The following is a 19372-nucleotide window of genomic DNA, read 5'->3' on the forward strand; positions in this document are numbered from 1 at the left end:
TTATTATAAATCTTGAAATCCTTTCCAATCAATTAATTAAATAGCAGCAGTATATTTTGATGCAGAAACTAAAATAGAAATCCAAAATTCTTATATTTGCTTTTAGGACCTTGGAAGATTTTTAACATGTTAGGTGATTTACTAAAGGTCTCACAAGGTAGTAAAAATTAAAACCCAGGTTGCTAGGAACTCCAAATACATTGTCCTTCCTTTTATACCATATTATCACCCTCCCACATGTCCCTTTTAATCATCACTATTAGCAGAAGAAGTAGCATAGGCATTTATTTAAGATTTACTACAAACTTGGAAGGTGGGGAATGCAAATATTATTCTTTCCATTATACAAATGAGATAACTGAGACTCAGAGAAAGTAAGTTATTTGTCCAGGATCATCTAGTTAATAAATGATTAAGATATCCATTTAGATCTCTCCTCAATCCAAAACCAATGTTCTTTCCACTACAATGAGCATCTAGTTGTTTAGAGCATTAGTGTAAGTACATATAAAGTTCACAAAAATTAAATGTGACTTTTCCTCCAGGTTTACTGTCAATGAACTAGAGAAAGATCTCACCAGAGCCCTTTCTTAAAACTGGAAGACAGTAGCTCTTAGAGGAAAAAAAAATGAACATTTTATTTTTGGAAGATGGTCTAATCAATCTAATTTTCCCTAAGCAATTTTTTGAAGTATTCAGTAAGTCATCCATCCATCCATCCATCCATCCTTCTACTCAGGAAACATTTATTGATCACATTCTATGTTTAAGGTACCATAAAATGTATAACTGAGAATAATGCCACTGATTAAAGAATACTAATTATTCTGGCTAATTTTATCTCAGGGCTATCCGAAATGCAACTGGTGGCATGCCACTTGCAGGGCAATTTTATGCAGTTCCCTGTTGGTTTACTAAATACTTTAGTAAACAAAACCAAGCTATCACAGAGCTCTTGATAAACTGGCAAATCAAGATATATTGTTTATTGTTTCAATAAAATCTTTTAAAAGTAAGGTTGGACAGTCCTGTTTTATCTGATGGATTCCATGGAGATTTGAATAAGCTAGTTTAAAATAATTTTGCCAGTGGTTTAGCATCAACATCCGGTCAGTTCAGTTGTTTTTTTAAGGATCAGCCCTTTGCTTTGTTCTGTGACTGAGAATATAACTGGTTGCCATGCCTTGTTTTTTGACATGGGGTTCAAAGTCTTGTAATGCTTTTACTTAAAATAGGTCCATTCTTCATAAATCTCTTGGGCTCTTTTTTTCTTTAAATTTTATTTATTTAAGCCAATGGGATTAAGTGACTTGCCCAGGGTCACATAGCTAGGCAATTATTAAGTATCTGAGGCTGGCTTTGAACTCAGGTCCTCCTGACTCCAGGGTAGGTGTTCTATCCACTGTGCCACCTAATGGCCCCTTGGGTTCTTTTTAAATGCAGCTAATAACAATTCTTATTCTTCCAGCTTCCCACCACTCACTATTGGAACTAAGAGCATGGAGTCTTCAAGTAGTTTTCCACCAGTTTTGTGCACCTATAGATGTCAAGCTAGGACCCTAGTTGCAAGGTCTCTTTCCTTCCTAAGTGTAACTCAGTAGACAGAGGATTTAGGGACAGAGAACCTAGGTTAAAATCCTAGTTCCCCTACTTACTTCCTGTGTGACCTTCCTGGTCTTCCATTGCTTATTTTTAAAATTAAAGGGTTAGACTAGTTGGTCTTTAAAGTAATAACTAGTTCCAAATCTATATACTGGTGATCCTTTGGGATCAATTGATTGCCACTTATGCTTCTCATTGTGACTAAAAAGGAAAATGTTGTCTAAGGAACATAGATTTAAAGTTGGAAGAAACATGAGATGCAATCTAATCTGAAGCCCCCATTTTAGCATTGAGGAAACTAAGCCAAAGAGGGAAGTTGCATTTCAGATTAATGCTTCCATTATGTACAAATGTAAATAATAACGATAATAGGTCACACTTTATATAAGCTAACTTATTTGAACTTAACAACAGCCTGTAGGGTCAGTATTATTATTATTATTACTACTTTCTTTCTTTATAGAGGAGGAGGCTGAAGCATAGAGAATCAAAAGAATTTTTCCAGGGTCACTCACCTAATATCTGAGACAGAATTTGAATTCAGCTCTTCCTACTTCATACCCAGCACTTTATCATTACATTACCTATGTTGTAGAACATCTCATTATTGGTATTGTGTGAATTGGTTAATAATTCAATAACACTCAAATATAATTTATAATACATGTGTGGAGGCAGCTTATATGACTCAATGGATGGAATCAGGAAGATGATCCTGAGTTTAGATCTGACCTTAGACACTTACTAGCTGTGTGACTCTGGGCAAATCACTTCAGCCTATTGACTCGGTTTCCTCATCCATAAATAAGCTGGAGATGGAAAGGCAAACACTCCAGTCTCTGCCAAGAAAGCCCCAAATGGGGTCACAGTTGAAGAGAAATAGTTTTAATACTCTGATAACAATTTAATTCAACTCAGTTCAACACAATGAGCAGATGGGAATAGATAAGTGAAAATAAAAAATATGTAAAAAGTTTACAACAAAGGGAATTGGGGACAGAAAGATTTAACATGCAATAAACAGGTAAATTTCATAAGAAAATTTAAAAGATGCATCTATAATCACTTTAGGAGACTAACTAGGCATAAGGTTAAGAATAGGAATTGGACCTTTGATATTGTTGATAGGTGTACTATCTACTACTTCTTCTTGGTAGTTATTTTCATATTTTACTAAAAATGTCAAAGTAGGTCACATTTGAAGAATAATCAGTCCTTTGCTTTAAATAAAAATCCTACTTAGTTCTGGAGGAATATTCAAGTGCACAGACTATAATCTGCCTCCAAAATCTAACAATTCTCCTGAGCAAATTATCAGGAACAAAGTCAACCCCAGAATGTCTTAGCAGAACAAGACTAATTTAAAGTAATGCTGATGCTAATAGGCATTATTATGATTACCATCACTATGTGCACACACTGGGGGCCTTTCATCTTCAAACTTTGCAAACATTAAAACATTAATCCTCATAACATCCTTGAGAATAAGACAGATAGCAAGTTTTCACATATTTCATATCATAGATAGGAACATTATAATGATAGTTATAATAACAACAACAACAATACATCAAATAATCTCAATCAGCATCATCTTACTGGAATACCAGGAAAACAGGGAGAGGTATCTGGGTTGGGTCTGCAAGAGACATGCATTTTCTTAATGAAACAAAGGGAGTTAAAACTTTTTTGCCAAAAAAAATTTTTTTTTTACTGCTTTCATTGTGTGAAACTACTGGGCTGTCACTGAAACCCAGATAGTTTTTGAACCCTAAGGAAATTAAGGCTTTGAGTCATAACCACTGTACAGAGAGGCAGGCATTATCACACTGGGGAAGCTGGTACTTTAACAAGATGTTCAAACTAATGTATTTATTTGTGAAAAGGACTCGGACCAGTTGAGTCCGATGGGTAGATTCTAGCAATGATTGTTATGTTTCCTGGTAAGGCAAGTGACTTTCTTTCCATATAACAGGATAGCAAACAAGCAGCAAAGTGAGAATGCAGGATGGCTAAGCTATCCCAGGAGCCTGTCACTAAGTCAATCACTTGTTATAGGATCGTAAATTTACAGTTGGAAAGGACCTTAAAAGGCCAAAGCTCCAATCCTTTCATTTTATAAAAGAGGAAATTAATGTCCAGAGAGGTTAAGAGATTTACCAAAGTCACCCCAGCAATAGGTAGCCCAGATGTTTTTTGAACCCTCGGTATTTTGACTTCCACTCCACTGCTCTTTCCACAGTACTTTTGCTCTTTGTCTGTCAACATTTACTGAGCTCCCTTTGAATATTCAGCTTGGTATTCCCATCTGCTCATTAAGTGTCGAACGGAGTTGAGTTGCTATCAGAGTACCTAACTGCTGGCTCCTGCAAGAAGTGGTGCTCTGGGGAATTACGAAACATGTAGAAGATATTGTTCCTGCCCTTGGGGCTTTTATGAAATGGATCATAAGTAGAGAGCCCCCGAATGCAAATAATGTAAATACAAATTCCATTCATTCATTTAGCAAATATTTATAGGGAGGGGCGCTTAAAGTAGAAGGCACTAGCCTAGACAATGTAAATGGATCTATTGGGGATTTATGCAGGAGACTGGTGAGTTTGTCAGAAAAGATTTCCAAATGGACTTCAGAAGGTTCCACAGTGAGGTTTTTCAGAGCTTCCAATTGAGCTTCAAAATGACAGATCTACGGCTTCAGGAAGGGGAAGGAATATAACAAAACAGGCTCCTGCTGCCTACACCTTTCCCTCCACAGGTTGGGACCTGTGACACGGGCTCATGTGCTTACTGGAGGAGCCGAGGTACTAACTTGTGGAGGATATATTTAGTTAAGACATGCTTGGCTCCTGCTAGAAAGTCTCAGAGCTTCAGCAATCACCCTTCTGAGTTTCTGTCTCTTGACTCTCTCTGTCTCGTACCCAGCCCCCACCCCCAAACAACTTTTAATAAAAATAACAAAACCTAAATGCCCGCGGTCAGGTCAGATTTGCGATTTTCAGCTTTGTTAAGTCAGAGTGGGACTAGGCTGAACCACCTTTCTCCCACGCAGAACACAAACCAGCATCCTGCCACTGCTGGGATGGGAGAGAAAGACAACTTGGAACTTAGGTCCCCTGCAGAGTCCCAAAGAGAAAAGGAGATGGGAGGAGAAGGGATTCTTAGAATTTTGAGCTGGAAGGGATGTTAGGGAGGGAAGACAAACTTTGCTTCCTAGAACAGCGGGGCTGGGAGTGCCCACCAGCTTCCAGCAACTGAGGGGGGGGGGGGGGCTCGGGGGGGGCGGGGCGGGCAGCCCTCAGAAGCTCCGCGGGAGGCTGGACAATCCCGAGACAGGAGAGGGGAGAGGGGAGAAGTGGGAGGGGAGGGCCCGCCCAACCCGCCCTTTCAAGTCCCTCTCCCTCCCTCCCTCTCCCTGGCGGCAGCTGGGGGAGATGAGTGGCGCTGAGTCGCCTCTTCCCTGACCCCTCCTCTCCCCCTGCCCCTCCTCCCTCCCCCTGCCGCCGCCGCCGCCGCCGCCGCACGGGAAATATGAAGAGTAGGTGCAGCTGCAGCGGCGGCGGCGGCGGGACTGGGCTCAGGGCGCAGAGCCGGGCATTGCTGGCCAGGGGAGGCTGCTGCCGGGGGGTCGGGGCCGGGCGGGTGGGCAGCAGCGCTGGCCGCGGCGGCGGACTCGGAGCAGTGACTCTCTGAGAGCGCAGTCCATCCCCTCCTCAGCCAGGGAGCGGAACCCCGCCAGAGCGGGGGGCTCCCGGGTCCCGCCAGACGCTCCGCTGCGGCCCCCAGACCCAACCGCCGGAGGTCCGCCAGGGCATCCTCCAGTCATCCCGCTGCAGGGCGGAGATGGAGTGAGGGGTTCCCTCGTGCCGCCGGCAGGCAGAGCTTTCTGCAAAGCCCCTGGCCCGAACTGAAAAGCCAAGTCTGGAAGAGGAAAAGGAGGAAGAGAAGAAGGGGAGGAAAGCCACGGAGAACCTCGATTGCACTTGGGAACCCACGCACCTCCTTTGTCCACAGCCACTGCCTCCTCTGCAGCCGTGAACGCAGCCCCCCAAAGCAGCGCTGGATCCGGGGACCCCCCAGGGGCTGCCACTGGTGGTCGGAACTCTTCCAGATCACTTTTCATCTGACTTGTCAAGTTCACCCAGGAGGGAGTAGTGGACTTTCCTTCCGGCGTGGGGGTGGAGGGGAGGGAAGAGAGTAAGAACTTTAGCATCACTTTGATTGGAAGGAAGCCCAAAAGTTGCACTGGAAGAGAATAGCTGCTGACCATCAGAAAGGGAAGAGGACGTCTCCTCGGCGCCTGGAGAAGGAGGAAGAAGTAGAGAAGAAAAACTGGAAATGTCCCATCCCTACAGCAGCCTGGTCAGATACCTGTTCCTGGCCCTCCTATTACATGGTGAGTGAGCGCTACTATTCCCCTCCCCGCCCCCCTCCAGAGAGCAGAAGTGCTGGCAGATAGAATACTCATTTATAATAATTATCCATGTAACAGCGATAGAAAATTTAAGACAAATATTTGGGAATGAATCACGAATGTCTTGATTTTTCCAAAGCACTTAACCTTCCTGGACCCCAGTTGCTTCTACTGTGAAATAAGTTGGGTGGACTTGGCCTCTGAGAGTGCTCCCATCTCTAGCTCTATCCATGATCTTATGATAGCTCCGAAAGGTTCAGAGGGAACCTCCAATTTCTCAAACCTCAATTTCTGTCACTCCCTAACTTTTCTTAGACGCCTGGGACCCCTTTTATCATTCTTACCTTTGCCTCTATATGGGAAGACAAGTTAGCTGACTTTTCCCTTTCTTTTACAACCAGGGTCAGTGTATAAAATTTTGGCAAATGTTTTTATTACTTCTTTAGTATTCCCAACTATAAACAGAGATGCTATAATTAAATTATGTGTTTTGTAGTCATTTTTTTAAAAGATTTCAAAGCCCATAGAGTGACTTTTGATGTGGTCCAAGTCTTTATGGGACTCTAAAAGAATGACCATGATCTTTTATGAAAAAGAGTTTCACTTGTGTTTATCTCAATTTCTTGGAAGAGTTTTGGTTAGGTAAATTATTTATTTCAACTCTGAATGATAGCTGTTCATTGATTCAATTCTGTAATATTATTGTTTGAGATTCCCCTGCATAAGCATTCCTAAGTCTTTGGATGCATTCTAAAAGTAGCAACAAGTAGCTTATCAAAGATTTACTAATCCAAAGGAAGTTCTCACAGGGTTTATCAGAGTTGAAGGTGTGTTTGATCTGATTTGACTAAGTTTTCCAAAAACTCAACTGAGCTTTGGCAGAGCTCAGGAATATAACTTGCTTTTGGAGGTTTTGGAATATCCCTTGAGGAAAATTGGAGAGATAAAAGAAAGGTCAGGGTAATATTATAGCCCACAAGGTAGCTATTAGAACAAGATTGCTTGGCATAGCATTAGTAGCGAGAAGTATTGATAATACATTTCGATAAAGCAGCTTGTGGTAGAGTCTTTGCTGATGAAACACATTGCTTTTGACATTAGAAACAACTTGCATTTGTGTCCAAATTCTGCCATTTAGTAGCTAATGACCTTTAGAAGTCACTAATTCTCCCAGCTTTATCATTCTTCTGCTGCTTCATCCATAAAATGGGGATAATAATTGTAATACCTGCCTGACGGTGTTTCATATTGCAAAGTATGTTTCATAAAAGTCTAAGTTAATATAATTAGAATCAGTTGTATTGTTGTTTCAGATAAGTGCAAAATATTTTAGTGAAACACCCTGACTTGCTGCAAGATGCATTTCTGGGTATACTCATTCTTCTTCCTAGTTAGCAGCTGAGTTACATCACTGGTGATCACTGAGTATATGTCTAGGTTATGATCATCCCAAATGAATAATTTTTCTAAGGCTCAAAGAAGAGACATGGATGTAGATAAGGTCTAGAATTAGTTTGACTTCTCCTTGAAATCATAGGACAGTGCATTTAACAGAGTAGGTTGATGCTTTCTTTATAGTCATCCTGCAGGCTGCTCAGCTACCAAAGCCATAGGCTGTGTCAGCCTGCCTACTTAAGCCAGACAGACCCTCCTTATGGCCAAGGTGTACTTTCAGACCTAGTGATTTGGGAGTTTAAAAGTCAGAATGGAAGTCTTGCAGTTAGAGGGCAAAAGAGAGAAGGTATAATTATAGGGTTGGACTCCCAGGCCCATCTGCTTAGAATTACAGAGCAGTTTTAATCTTTGGCTGAAACATGAAACAAATCAGAGCCAATGAACAGATCAAAACAGCAGCTGCCACCAAAAGACAGAGAGAGAGATGAAACAGGGGAAATTGTCCATTTTTTTCATCTGTAGTTATATCTTGTGAAGCAAAAAAAAAGTGTTCTAATGGGCTTAAAACAAAAGAACATGAAAAGCTGCCTGGAATTAAGCATCCTTTTTTTTTTAAAAACATCATTACCTCTTGAATTAGAAAAGTAATGAATGACAGAATTCTTAAACTTGCTGCCTCATGCAATTAAGGCAGAGCATCATTTCCCTCCCACAATCATTAAGAAGTAAATATTCTTAAAGTTACCTCATTTAGCCAATCCATGTCGAGGACAGAATAGTAGCCTGAAATTTCTATGAGCCAATTGAGTGACCATAGGGGAATTCAGGTGGCACCTCAGATTGGTTATGATTCCCAAATTTTGACCTGAAAACTTATGCTAGCCCTCATGGTCCATATCATGTTTCTTAGAGTCAGAAGATGTTAAGAGAATCTTAAAGTAGGATGAGTATAGTGAGTGGGAGATACTCAAAGGACCTGGGGGTTAGAAAAGATCATATAGTTCAAGAGTTCTTAACCTTCAGTCCATGAATTTGTTTAAAACTTTTTTGTTGGGGCAGCTAGGTGGCATAGTGGATAAAACACTGGCCATGGAGTCAGGAGTACCTGGGTTCAAATCTGGTCTCAGACACTTAATCATTACCTAGCTGTGTGGCCTTGGGCAAGCCACTTAACCTCTTGCAAAAACCTAAAAAAAAAAATTGTTCACTCTTTCAACATAGTTTGCTTTCATTTGTAAGTCTCTCTCATTTTCTTTTTGCATTTGAAAGCATTATTTGTAGGTAAGGTCCATAGATCTCACTAATATGTCAAAGGGGGTCCATAATACAAAAAGGTTTAGAACTAATCTAATCAAATCCCTTTTTGTTCGGATGGGGAAATAGAGGCCCAAAGAAATCAAATGACATGACTTACTGAGATCACATAGTTAGTAGAAGAGATAAGATTTAAACCCTGGTCTTCATATTATAAACCTAATGTTTCTCTTACAGAAGGCAACTGGAGGAAATGTTTTGAGAGGGGAAGCAGTACTTAGAGTTGTTGCTATTTTTAAGAGGGATAAAAAAAATAAGAACTGAGAAACTATAGTTAAATGACAAAGGAGATTCACAATATGTCATCCAATTTCAAAGGGAATACACTGTGGACAAAACTTTACAACAATTATAACTGATCAAATAATACTGTAGCTATATCAAGAAGAGTTGGAAGAAGCCAGTACCAGGAATTTGCATGGTTTCATGTCTGAAATGAAAAAGAAAATGATCACAATTGATTATAAGCTAAATACTTTCAGAGAGTACTGAATAATAGTCTAGATGCAGTAAGAAAATGGAACTCAGAATTTTTTATTTCTATTTGATTAAAGTGTTTTCATACACTTGAAGGTATTCAGAGTGCTTATATATAGTACATTATCTCATTTGAGCCCCATAATAAAACTGAAGTAGATACTATCTACAGATAGGGAAAGTGGGGCTTAGAGATTTGCACAGATTCACATGGCTAGTTCAATAGGATCTGAACATAAGTCTTCCTGACTCCAAGTCTTGTATTCATTGTATCATACTCCATTATCCATTATATCTTGCCTCTCAATAATAGTCATACTTCACCATCTCATTCATTTTTCAGTTGTTACAAAATCTGTAGTATATTGCCTACAATCATATAATGGTAGATGAATTTTTAATAAATTTTCTCTTAAATGCTTTGTGAAGAAATGCATTGGGAAAGTTGGGCAACACATTCTTAACTGAATTCAAACACTTTCTCTCTAAATGTTGGTTTTCTCTTATTGTTTTTGAGAATTGTTTCTTTCAGCCCTACAACTTCAGTTGTGAGAATTTGAAGATAGGTAGAAGACTTTGTGAAGAACAAATAAGAAGGTCACAAAGACCTTACATTTGGATGCATGGTCTTAATTTAAAATTACTCTCCCATGACTAAGCCACTGATAGTCATAGGTCACCTTATGAATTTAATTTTTTAAGGAAAAATTAAAACATGTCTAAAAGATCTTTCTTGCCTAGAGGGCAGTGAGCTTATTGAAATGAAAAGATTAGAACTCTTTGTTCATTTTTCTAAAAGTTTTTTTAATTTGAAAACTGCAAATTTAAGACTCAACTCCAATTTGTCAGATGTAGTCTTCTACATCTGGATATGGATATGATTATGTGAGCTAATTTAAGTCAATTCATAGAATATTAGAACTGGAAGAAACTATAGATTATCTGGTTCAGTTGTCTCATAATCAGATGGGGAAATTGAGATCCAGAGAAGCTGAATGACTTCTCTAAGATTGTGCAGTGATATAATCAGGACTGCAGTTTAGATCTATTGATTCAGAGTCAAAAGTTCAAGGAACTGAATGTCAAATAATGCTGTTAGAAATTGCTCCATTTCTCAGTTAGCATTAAAAGGTTTCTAATGTAAGTTTCTAAAATCATTCAGCTCTAGGAACAAAGATTAGCGTGAACAATCCTAACATAATTGGTTTATATATAATGGAAATATCTGATTCTAAGATTTGGTGCTGATATTGTGTCTCTTTTTTTTTAAATGAAGTTTACTAGTTACTATTGATAGAGTTGTTTGACTTTTTCTGGGAAATGAAACTCCTTTAGTTTCATTCAAATCAATTGTGTCCAAACTTTTAACTATTTCTACAATGACAACTTGAGTCTGAAAAAAAATATATATTTTTTTAATTTTAAGATAAGTTAGCTAGTGAGATCAAAAGCAACTATTTGGAACTTGAGAGTCTGAGTTTAAATCTTGTCCTTGCTAATTATGATTTCTGTATTTATTGATCAAGTCAATTAAGTTCTGAGTCTTAGTTCCTCATCTATAAAATAAAAGCTAGGTGATCTCTGCCACTCAAGATCCTAGATAATTGCCAGAAAATATAATTTGATGGAAGAATTTCATGAAAGTAAGGTGTTCTCTTTCCATTCTCTGACCTTTTTCAGAGCACTAGGGGAAATAGTATGGGAACTTTACTTAAAAAAAAAAAAAGAATCAATTTGGGGCGGCTAGGTGGTACAGTGGATAGAGCACCAGCCCTGGAGTCAGGAGTACCTGAGTTCAAATTCAACCTCAGACACTTAATAATTACCTAGCTGTGTGGCCTTGGGCAAGCCACTTAACCCCATTGCCTTGCAAAAGACTGTTTTTACAAGCAAGAAAGCAAAAAAGAATCAATTTAATGAAAACATCCATGTCTTGCATATGACCCAGGAAAATCAACAAGAGAACTAGAGATCTCTTCTCTTTTTTCTCTCTGTAAGATGAAGATCAAAGCCCAAGTGGCAAGTGTATCTCATAATTACATACTGTTTTTGAGCAGAAAGCAGAAGTTGGATCAACTTGACAATTGACACAGCCAATTAAAAAGATCAACGGTTACAAGATAATCATTTAAAAGTATATTCTTGATTTTTTATACCTCCCAAATAAAGGCACATATCTTTGCCTTTATATAGATCAGAGAAATGGAGAGAAAAAATATAGATGACTAAACCAAAAATCATCCTTTGAGTGAGGGAAAAGCAGTACTTTGGATCTAAATTGATCAATATTCAACCTATATTTGCTTTCCTTAGTTCTCTTTTCAGTTAAGTGGTAATGAAAAGTCACATGTTGTTTCTCCCAGGGATCCCATATAAATGATGGTTCAAAATTGTTAAGCCTTTAGATCACAAATTCCCACTTGGTTTCTGAGCAGGATCTATTTTTTTAAAATTTCCTGAAGTATTGCAGTTGCCATGGGGGGACGGAATTTGGGAAACAGTAAAATTCCTGGAGGTAGAGTTTGTTGACAGTAAAAATTCCCATGTAGCAAAGAGAAAAGTAGGGGGAATATTGCTCCTCCCTTCCCCCTGCTGGAAGTCCCAGAGAACCACAGCAAGCTCTTTTCTGGAGGGTTAGTGCCTCAAAGAACTATTTTGAAGATTTATCAGTAGAGGCTTAGGAATCTAACAGTACATCCTGATCTCCAGATTATATTAGAAAATAGTGACCAAAAAGCACCTGATGTTCAACCAAAATCAAAGTAGCATATGATTAGTATAATTTCTTTTTGGTATTCTCTTTAGCAAAAGAGGAAAAAAAACATCTTTAAGCATGACTTCACAAGAAATGTGTATTCCATTCTTACCCCCAGACACAAAGGGAGTGGGGGGAGGAAATAGAGAAAAAAATTATGTTTGTCACTGAAATGATGGAAATTAAAAATAATAAGTAATCATAGTTAACTAGTATTATCAAATCCACTATTGTCTATTACACCAAAAAATGAAAAGGCCTCCTAGTATTTATCTAACAATTACCACATCAAACAGTAGTTTATGGTAATGACTGTTTATTTAATTGGGCAAAGCAATTGCAGGGATAAATAATTACCTATATTTAGGCTAATCAGTTGCATTTTTACCTGCTAGAAAGTTTTCAAGTTTCAGACAAGTTTTAACTTGAATTATAGCGTGATTATAGTAGAAATAGAATCATATTCTTAACAGATATTATTTACATTGGCATTTCCACAAATGATAATATGTTAAAATTATAGTTCACATCCACAGATTTTTTATTAGCTTTTTTTCCCCTCCTTTTATCTTGTCTGTTACATTTTAGGTAACTTTTTTTGGGTTTTCAGTTTTCTAGCCAAGTAAATAGAGGAAATGAAGAAAATTTGCACCATTCAGACACTAAAAACTGCTATTCAAAAAAAAATTGAGATTAGAGGGTAGAATGATCAAGAATGTAGGTCCATATTAATCAGACTAATCAGATTGATTAGACCTTTCTCCACTTCTTGCTTGTAAAAACAGTCTTTCAGAAATACCTGCCCTCTTTCCCACACAACTTCCTCCCTCCATCCTTAGCAAAAAAGTGAACACAATCTTTCTGGTGTCAGTTTACTCCTATCATGGATGAGAGCATCACAAGTAGGGAATAGTGTTTACAATTGCTGGTGTAGATTAAATAGAAGACTGCATGTGTATCATTTATGGAGGTAGTATGCTAAGATCAGCTCTCCACAGCCATCATCTGGTGAATTTAGGCAGTGTAGACAGCCCAAGTAATTCAAAACGCAGTGTTCATTTAGTTCACGATTTTATGACTAAACAAAAATGAACTCTCCTTTTCTTTTCTTTTTATGTGTAACTCTGTCTTTAAAATTGTTATTACTGAGAACTTCTGCTCCAAGAATAGAAAGTTGATTTTTGTGATCCTAATTGAGATCATTTTGGCAAAATTTAAGGCTGTTGGCAAGAATAATCTAATCCCTAGAAGTAAATCACTTGTTGTGTAAAGTGAAACAAATGTATCAGAATGGAAAAGTATCATTTACCTCCTTGAAAGTGGTAATTTGCAAAGTGGTGGATTCCCTTATGCCTTAAAGACTTCATTTGCTTTTCACAGATTATATGCAGTCTGCATCCATGCTCACTCCCCATAAGAGCAAGCCTATTACTTATATTTCAAAGTTTCACTATGATTCTCAGGATTCATTTCCTGCAACTTAATTGTGTATGAGACTAGTTTTATATCTAGATTGTTTGGTTAGTTGGATGGGATCCAAGAGGAACCCTCCTTGGACCAAATTCCATTCTATCATAAAATGTTTTGTAATTATTGTTTAGTGCTTGTATAGTACTTGACATTTACAAAACATTTCACCAGTATATTTTATTAATTACTGCTCACCACACCTATAACATAAGCTATTATTGATTATCTCACTTTATAAATGGGAAGAATCATAGGAATAGGAAGGATCCATTGCCCAAAGTCATGCCTCTTCTTTAGCTGATTATTACTTAATCCCTTTCCTTCATCAAGAATCATCCCTACAGTAAACCTGAATCAAATATTAGCAGTGATAGATCTAAATTACCCCTTTAGTCTGTGCATGTGATGGTTTTCCTCCCATATTCTTTACTATCATCATCATTGTTGTTTGTCCTTAATTCTCAGAGAAGACTGTAACATCAGGAAGGTGACATGCAAATGAGGTGGACTTAAGTGAGGGGATGCTGTGCCAAGTCACCAGCCTCACTTTTTCCTCCATAGCCCTCTGGGTCCAATGTCCAGGTATGGATGGGGCCAACTGGAGATGGCCCTGATTGCAGTGGGAGACCTTAACTTTTTAAAGCTAGGTAGGTCCTTCCCAGGTCACAGTCTGACTGAGGCAACAACCATTCAGTCATTAAGGTTGGGTAAAAGAGTGATGAGTCAATGAGACCAAGACTGACCACTTCCAAAAAGGAAAAAAAAATGTAGGGAAGGTAAGACTGTCACAATATAGGCAATAGGAAAAATAACATTATATTAGATTCAAACAAACAAACAAAAAACTCAAGCTTGGATATGTCCTGAATTTGGCACAGGCAGCCCAAGCTCTTGTGCTTTCTGCATACAAAGTGCTGTACAAGGAGAATTAATATTCAAAATGATGAACCTGAGGCACAGCTGGATTCCTGAGTCATCAAAGAAAGACATTCACTCCAAGAAGGCAGTTTGCTTTCAATAAGCAAACTGAATAGAGTTTTCAGTTAACTGTTAGTTAACAAAAAAATTTCAGTTATCCACAACATCCCATTCCCTGAATATTCCATCTAACCATTAAAAAAATTGGATAAGTATATATATATATATATATACATATATATATATATATATATGAACACAAAGTTACTTCATTACTCTCAAGTATTCTTTTAAAGATATGAAGATAAAGAATCTAAAACTCTTGGTTTAAAGCTATGTCTTTCAAGATAGGAGGAAAGAATAAACATTTATTAATTACTATTATGTGCCAGACACCCTTCTAGCCATTTTTATAAATATCTTATTCCTTACAACAACCCTTTACCCTGATATTCTTATCCCTCTTTTATTCTGAGAAAAATTGAAGCATATGAAAATTAAGTAATCTTCCCTGGGTCACTCAGCTAGTAAATGTCTAAGGCCATATTTGAACTCAGGTCTTCTTGCACCCAGACCTAGTATTCCCTCCTTTGCTCCACCAGATACTTCTATCATTCATGGATTAAAAGAACTGAATACAGAGATAGGAAAATAGATGAGATGGAATGTTCATATAATGAATTTATCTATTTTATTCTTCAAAAATCTATTTTTACCTAAATGCCTTGTTTATTGGAAACCTTTCCTCAAGTGAAATCAAGAGGACTTAGAATTAGATGAAATAGGGGCAGCTAGGTAGCATAATGGATAGAGTATCAGTCCTGGAGTCAGGAGTACCTGAGTTCAAATCCAGTTTCAAACATTTAATTCTTATGTAATTCTATAACCTTGGGCAGATCACTTAACCCCATTACCTTGCAAAAACAAAACAAAACAAAAAAAGAATTAGATGAAATACATTACTGATATGATCTGTAAATACTTCATTATCTGATTATTCAGAGCAAAGTTTTCCAAGTCCAAGGATATTATGTTGCTATGCTTGACCTCCAGTGTTGCCTACAGGAATATTTTTAAATGAATTCTCAGTTTCTTACACTTTACAAGAAGTTTAGCAAATCCTATAGGTGCTTTCCATGTTTTCCATACCACAACAACCAAGTGAATATTTGAAGAAAGATGTTGATGGCCAACTGAAGATTTAAAAGTCAATCAGGGAAGGATACTTCATATGCCATATTATAAGTAGCCTTTTTAAATTTGAATTATTGATTTCATTCCCTTACTTGTTAAAGATGTGGACTTTTTAAATTGAAAGACTTAGAAAATCCCATATTTTTTCAATTTACTTTTTTTTTTTCGGTTTTTGCAAGGCAATGGGGTTAAGTGGCTTGCCCAAGGCCACATTTAAGTGTCTGAGGTTGGATTTGAACTCAGGTACTCCTGATTCCAGGGCTGGTGCTCTATCCACTACTCCTCCTAGCCTCCCCTAAATTTACTTTTCTAGCTTCATAGTAGGCATCTACTTAGCTCAGTGGATAGAGTGCTGGACCTGGAATCAGGAAGAGCAGAATTCACATTTGGCCTCAGACACTCATTAGTTCTGTAACTCTGGGCAAGTCACTTAACCTTTATTTGCCTTAATCTAGTAGACAAGGAAATGGCAAATCCCTCCAGTATCTTTACCAAGAAAACTCCATGGACAGGTTTGGCATCCATCAGGTCACTAAGAGTTAGAAGTGACTTAGCAGCAAACAACAAAAATTTCCTAATATTTATTTGATATTGTCCTGTCCTGACTATTAAATTTAGATTATTTACTTTGATGTTATTGTTATGTTGACTGGATTTTTGTCCACATTTTTGGAATCTCTGAAGAGGTAAAAACACTGCTCCTCTCCCCTCCTCTACCCCCCTTTCTTTCTCTTCCTCCCTCTCTTTCTTTTTTTGAGTTTATTTGTGATTCATTTACCAAAGCATTCCTGAGGAAAAAAATATAATAATCATATCTGAGAAATTTGCTTTAGAGATTTCATTTCCCCAATTAACTGTTTCCCTTCTAATTTTAACTGCAATCAGATTTGTTTGTACAAAATTTTCTTAATTTTATGTATTTCCTCCCATCTTATTCTCATGTACTTTTTCATCTCTTTGCTCCCTAATATCCCTTCTTCATAATAACATGGATGATCAGTGTGGAAAAGGAGTGTGCTAAGCACTAATGCCTTTTTTGTAACCAGCTTCTGTTCTTTTCTACACCTCTGTCCATTCCCTCCCAGGTAAAATAAATTGCCCAATATCCCTGAACATCTCTTTCTCAACATCTTTAGGATCAGTAAGTAGAAGGATAATAGGCATTTTAGAATCACTCTGCTTTTCAGATGCCCAACTTTACTCTCTAAGCTCTGCACCCAGGTTAAAAGGCAGCTAGGTGATAAGATAGAGTACTGGACCTAGAATCAGGAAAATTGAGTTCAAATTTGATCTGACACATGTGATCTGTGTAACCCTTGGGCGAATTGCTTAACCTCTGTCACCTTCAATTTTCTCATCTATAAAATGGGAATAATAATAACAACTACCTGTCAGGGTTGTGGTGAGGATCAAGTGAAATAATATTTATAAAAAGCTATGCAAATCTTAAAACACTACACAAATATCCAAATACATCCAAAAGAGCAGATAGGATTTATAATGAATCAAGGTATATATTTTAGAATTCCAGGCATGGAATGAATGTCTCCTTGCCATTCATTTTTCCTTAGACTATACTTGCAGCCAAACCATTCAAGATGCTACAATAATCAATTCTCACTTGCATATATTTACTTGGCATCTTGTTTCCACTGTGCTGCACTAAATGACCAAAATTAAAAGATAACTTATTTCACAAAAACTTTACAGAATTGTAATGGTGGGAAACTTGGAATTTGATTCAGTGGGCATGCCCTTGAGTCCTGATTCTTATTTCCTCATTGTGTGGTCTCTAGCCTCAGAGTTAGTTTTAGGGAAATTATCTCTGATACAAAACAACTAGTGGCACAGTGAATAAAGTGCTGTAGTTGGTGTCAGGAGAAACTGAGTTCAAATTCTTCTATGATCTTGGGCAAGTCACTTAACCTCTCAACCTCAGTTTCCTCTGTAAAATGGGTAAAATGAAAATAATGCCTATTCACAGAATTGTTAGCAGTATCAAATGAAACAATACCTGTAAAGTACTAAATAAGAACTTTCTGTAATTTTCTTTAGCCCATCAATTTTTCTTTTCTTAGATTTTGTTAAATGCTATTGATCAGTCATTTTCAGTTTTTTTCTGACTCTTCATGAACCCATTTGGTGTTTTCTTGGCAAAGACACTAGAATGGTTTGCTGTTTCCTTCTCCAGCTCTTTTACAGATGAGTAAATTGTGTCAAACAGGGTTAAATGACTTGCCCAGGGTTGCACAATAGCTAGTTAGTATCTGAGGCTAAATTTGAACTCATGAAGATGAGTCTTCCCAACTTCAGGCCTTTCACTCTATCCACTGCATCACCCAGCTGTTCTCAAGAAATAATCGTGATGGACAGCAAATCACTTCTCTAGAGAACTACATTAATTGTAAATGTTAATGCAGTGTTAAATGAAGCATATTATGTAAAGACTTATAAGTGTGACTATACTGAAGTTATTTTTAAGGAAGTTTTTGAGTTTGTAATAGTCAAGAGTAAGGAGGGAGCATTGTTTTATTTTTCTCTAGAAACTCCTGTTATACATTTTACAACATTGACACCTTTAATAAGTTTCATATTTATGTCACAAGCCTTATCTTGACTCCTAAACTTTTTAAATATCTATTTTTTTACTTTTATAAAGTACCTTGATATGAGGATAACTGGAATTACTTTCAGTATTTTAAAATTTGAAATAAACACCTAATTTTGTTTTATAATGAAGTATTCTCAAGACATTCGTTTTCCCATCTGTAAAATAAAAGGTTTAAACTAGATGATCTCTAAAATATCCTTCCTGCTTTAGATTCTAAAATCCTAAATTTTAGATTGCTACATCATTGATTTTTGAGTATTAAATAATTAGGGTATTGAGAATTCGAGAATTTTAGGAGGATCTCCATTAGGATCATCAGTTTACAAGCAGTTAAGAGAAAGCTGGGATTCTAAAACACTGATTCCAAAATCAATTCTTTTTATATTTTCTTTATTATTGGTAATAATGTTAAAGTTACTCTAAGCTTTTAGTAAAGATAGAAATTTCACTTGTACTCAACTCACACATATGAGGGGATAATACTATCCTACCTCACTGCCACAGAAGTCAGGTAAAGCAATGGTTTCTTTTAAGTCTCAGCCAATGTCCACCTTTTCCAAGAAACTTGTCCTAGTCTTCCTTAATCTCGGTGCCTTCTCTCTGAGATTATGCATATTTAGTATATGTATTTTGTTCAAACATTGTTAATTGCATGTTGTCTTCCATACTGACTGTAAACTTGAGAACAGACTGGTTTTTGCCTTTCTCCTCTTGCCCCCCCCGTATCCAATATGAAACTTGGCACATAAGAAGTGCATAATTCATATTTGTCATCTTGACTTGATTTGTCATCTTCCAAAACACTATTGACATCTATAAGCGGTAGATTTCTACTCTACTTAGATCCTATATCCCCTGCCAAAGCTGCAGCTATCAGATCCTATACATTTACCCTTACCTTGTTCCCAGACTCAGGAATATGAGTTCAAGCCTTTTCTCAGATACTTACTAGCTGTATGCTCTGGGCATGTCACTTAACCCTATCTGTCTGGACTTCTTCAACTGCAGAATAGGGATAATAATAGGTGTGTTACAAAGATCAAGTGAGTTAATAATTTTTAAAACACTTAGCACAGTAGTAGGTTCTTAATAAATGCTTGTTTCCATTTTTCTTTCCTACTGTGGCAGTCTCTGTATCTTATTCTAATCTTCTAAATCTATATATAGAACCAATCTCTTGACTATCCTCCTATTTCCAACCATCTCCTCCCCCATGCTCTCGACC

The 19372-nt window shown here is 37.4% G+C and overlaps 1 protein-coding gene across 1 annotated transcript in view; it reads left to right on the forward strand.

Annotated features, from left to right (window-relative positions):
• The first annotated feature begins 5304 nt into the window (after positions 1-5304).
• APCDD1 (APC down-regulated 1) overlaps positions 5305-19372 on the forward strand; it is a 59134-nt gene continuing 45066 nt past the window's right edge. Inside the window, exon 1 of the mRNA XM_074208161.1 lies at positions 5305-5995. Coding sequence (XP_074064262.1) covers positions 5938-5995 — 58 coding nt within the window. The 5' untranslated portion in view covers positions 5305-5937. The remainder of the gene's footprint in view (positions 5996-19372) is intronic.

This window comes from Macrotis lagotis, chromosome X (assembly GCF_037893015.1).
Source record: "Macrotis lagotis isolate mMagLag1 chromosome X, bilby.v1.9.chrom.fasta, whole genome shotgun sequence".
Classification (NCBI taxonomy): domain Eukaryota; kingdom Metazoa; phylum Chordata; class Mammalia; order Peramelemorphia; family Peramelidae; genus Macrotis; species Macrotis lagotis.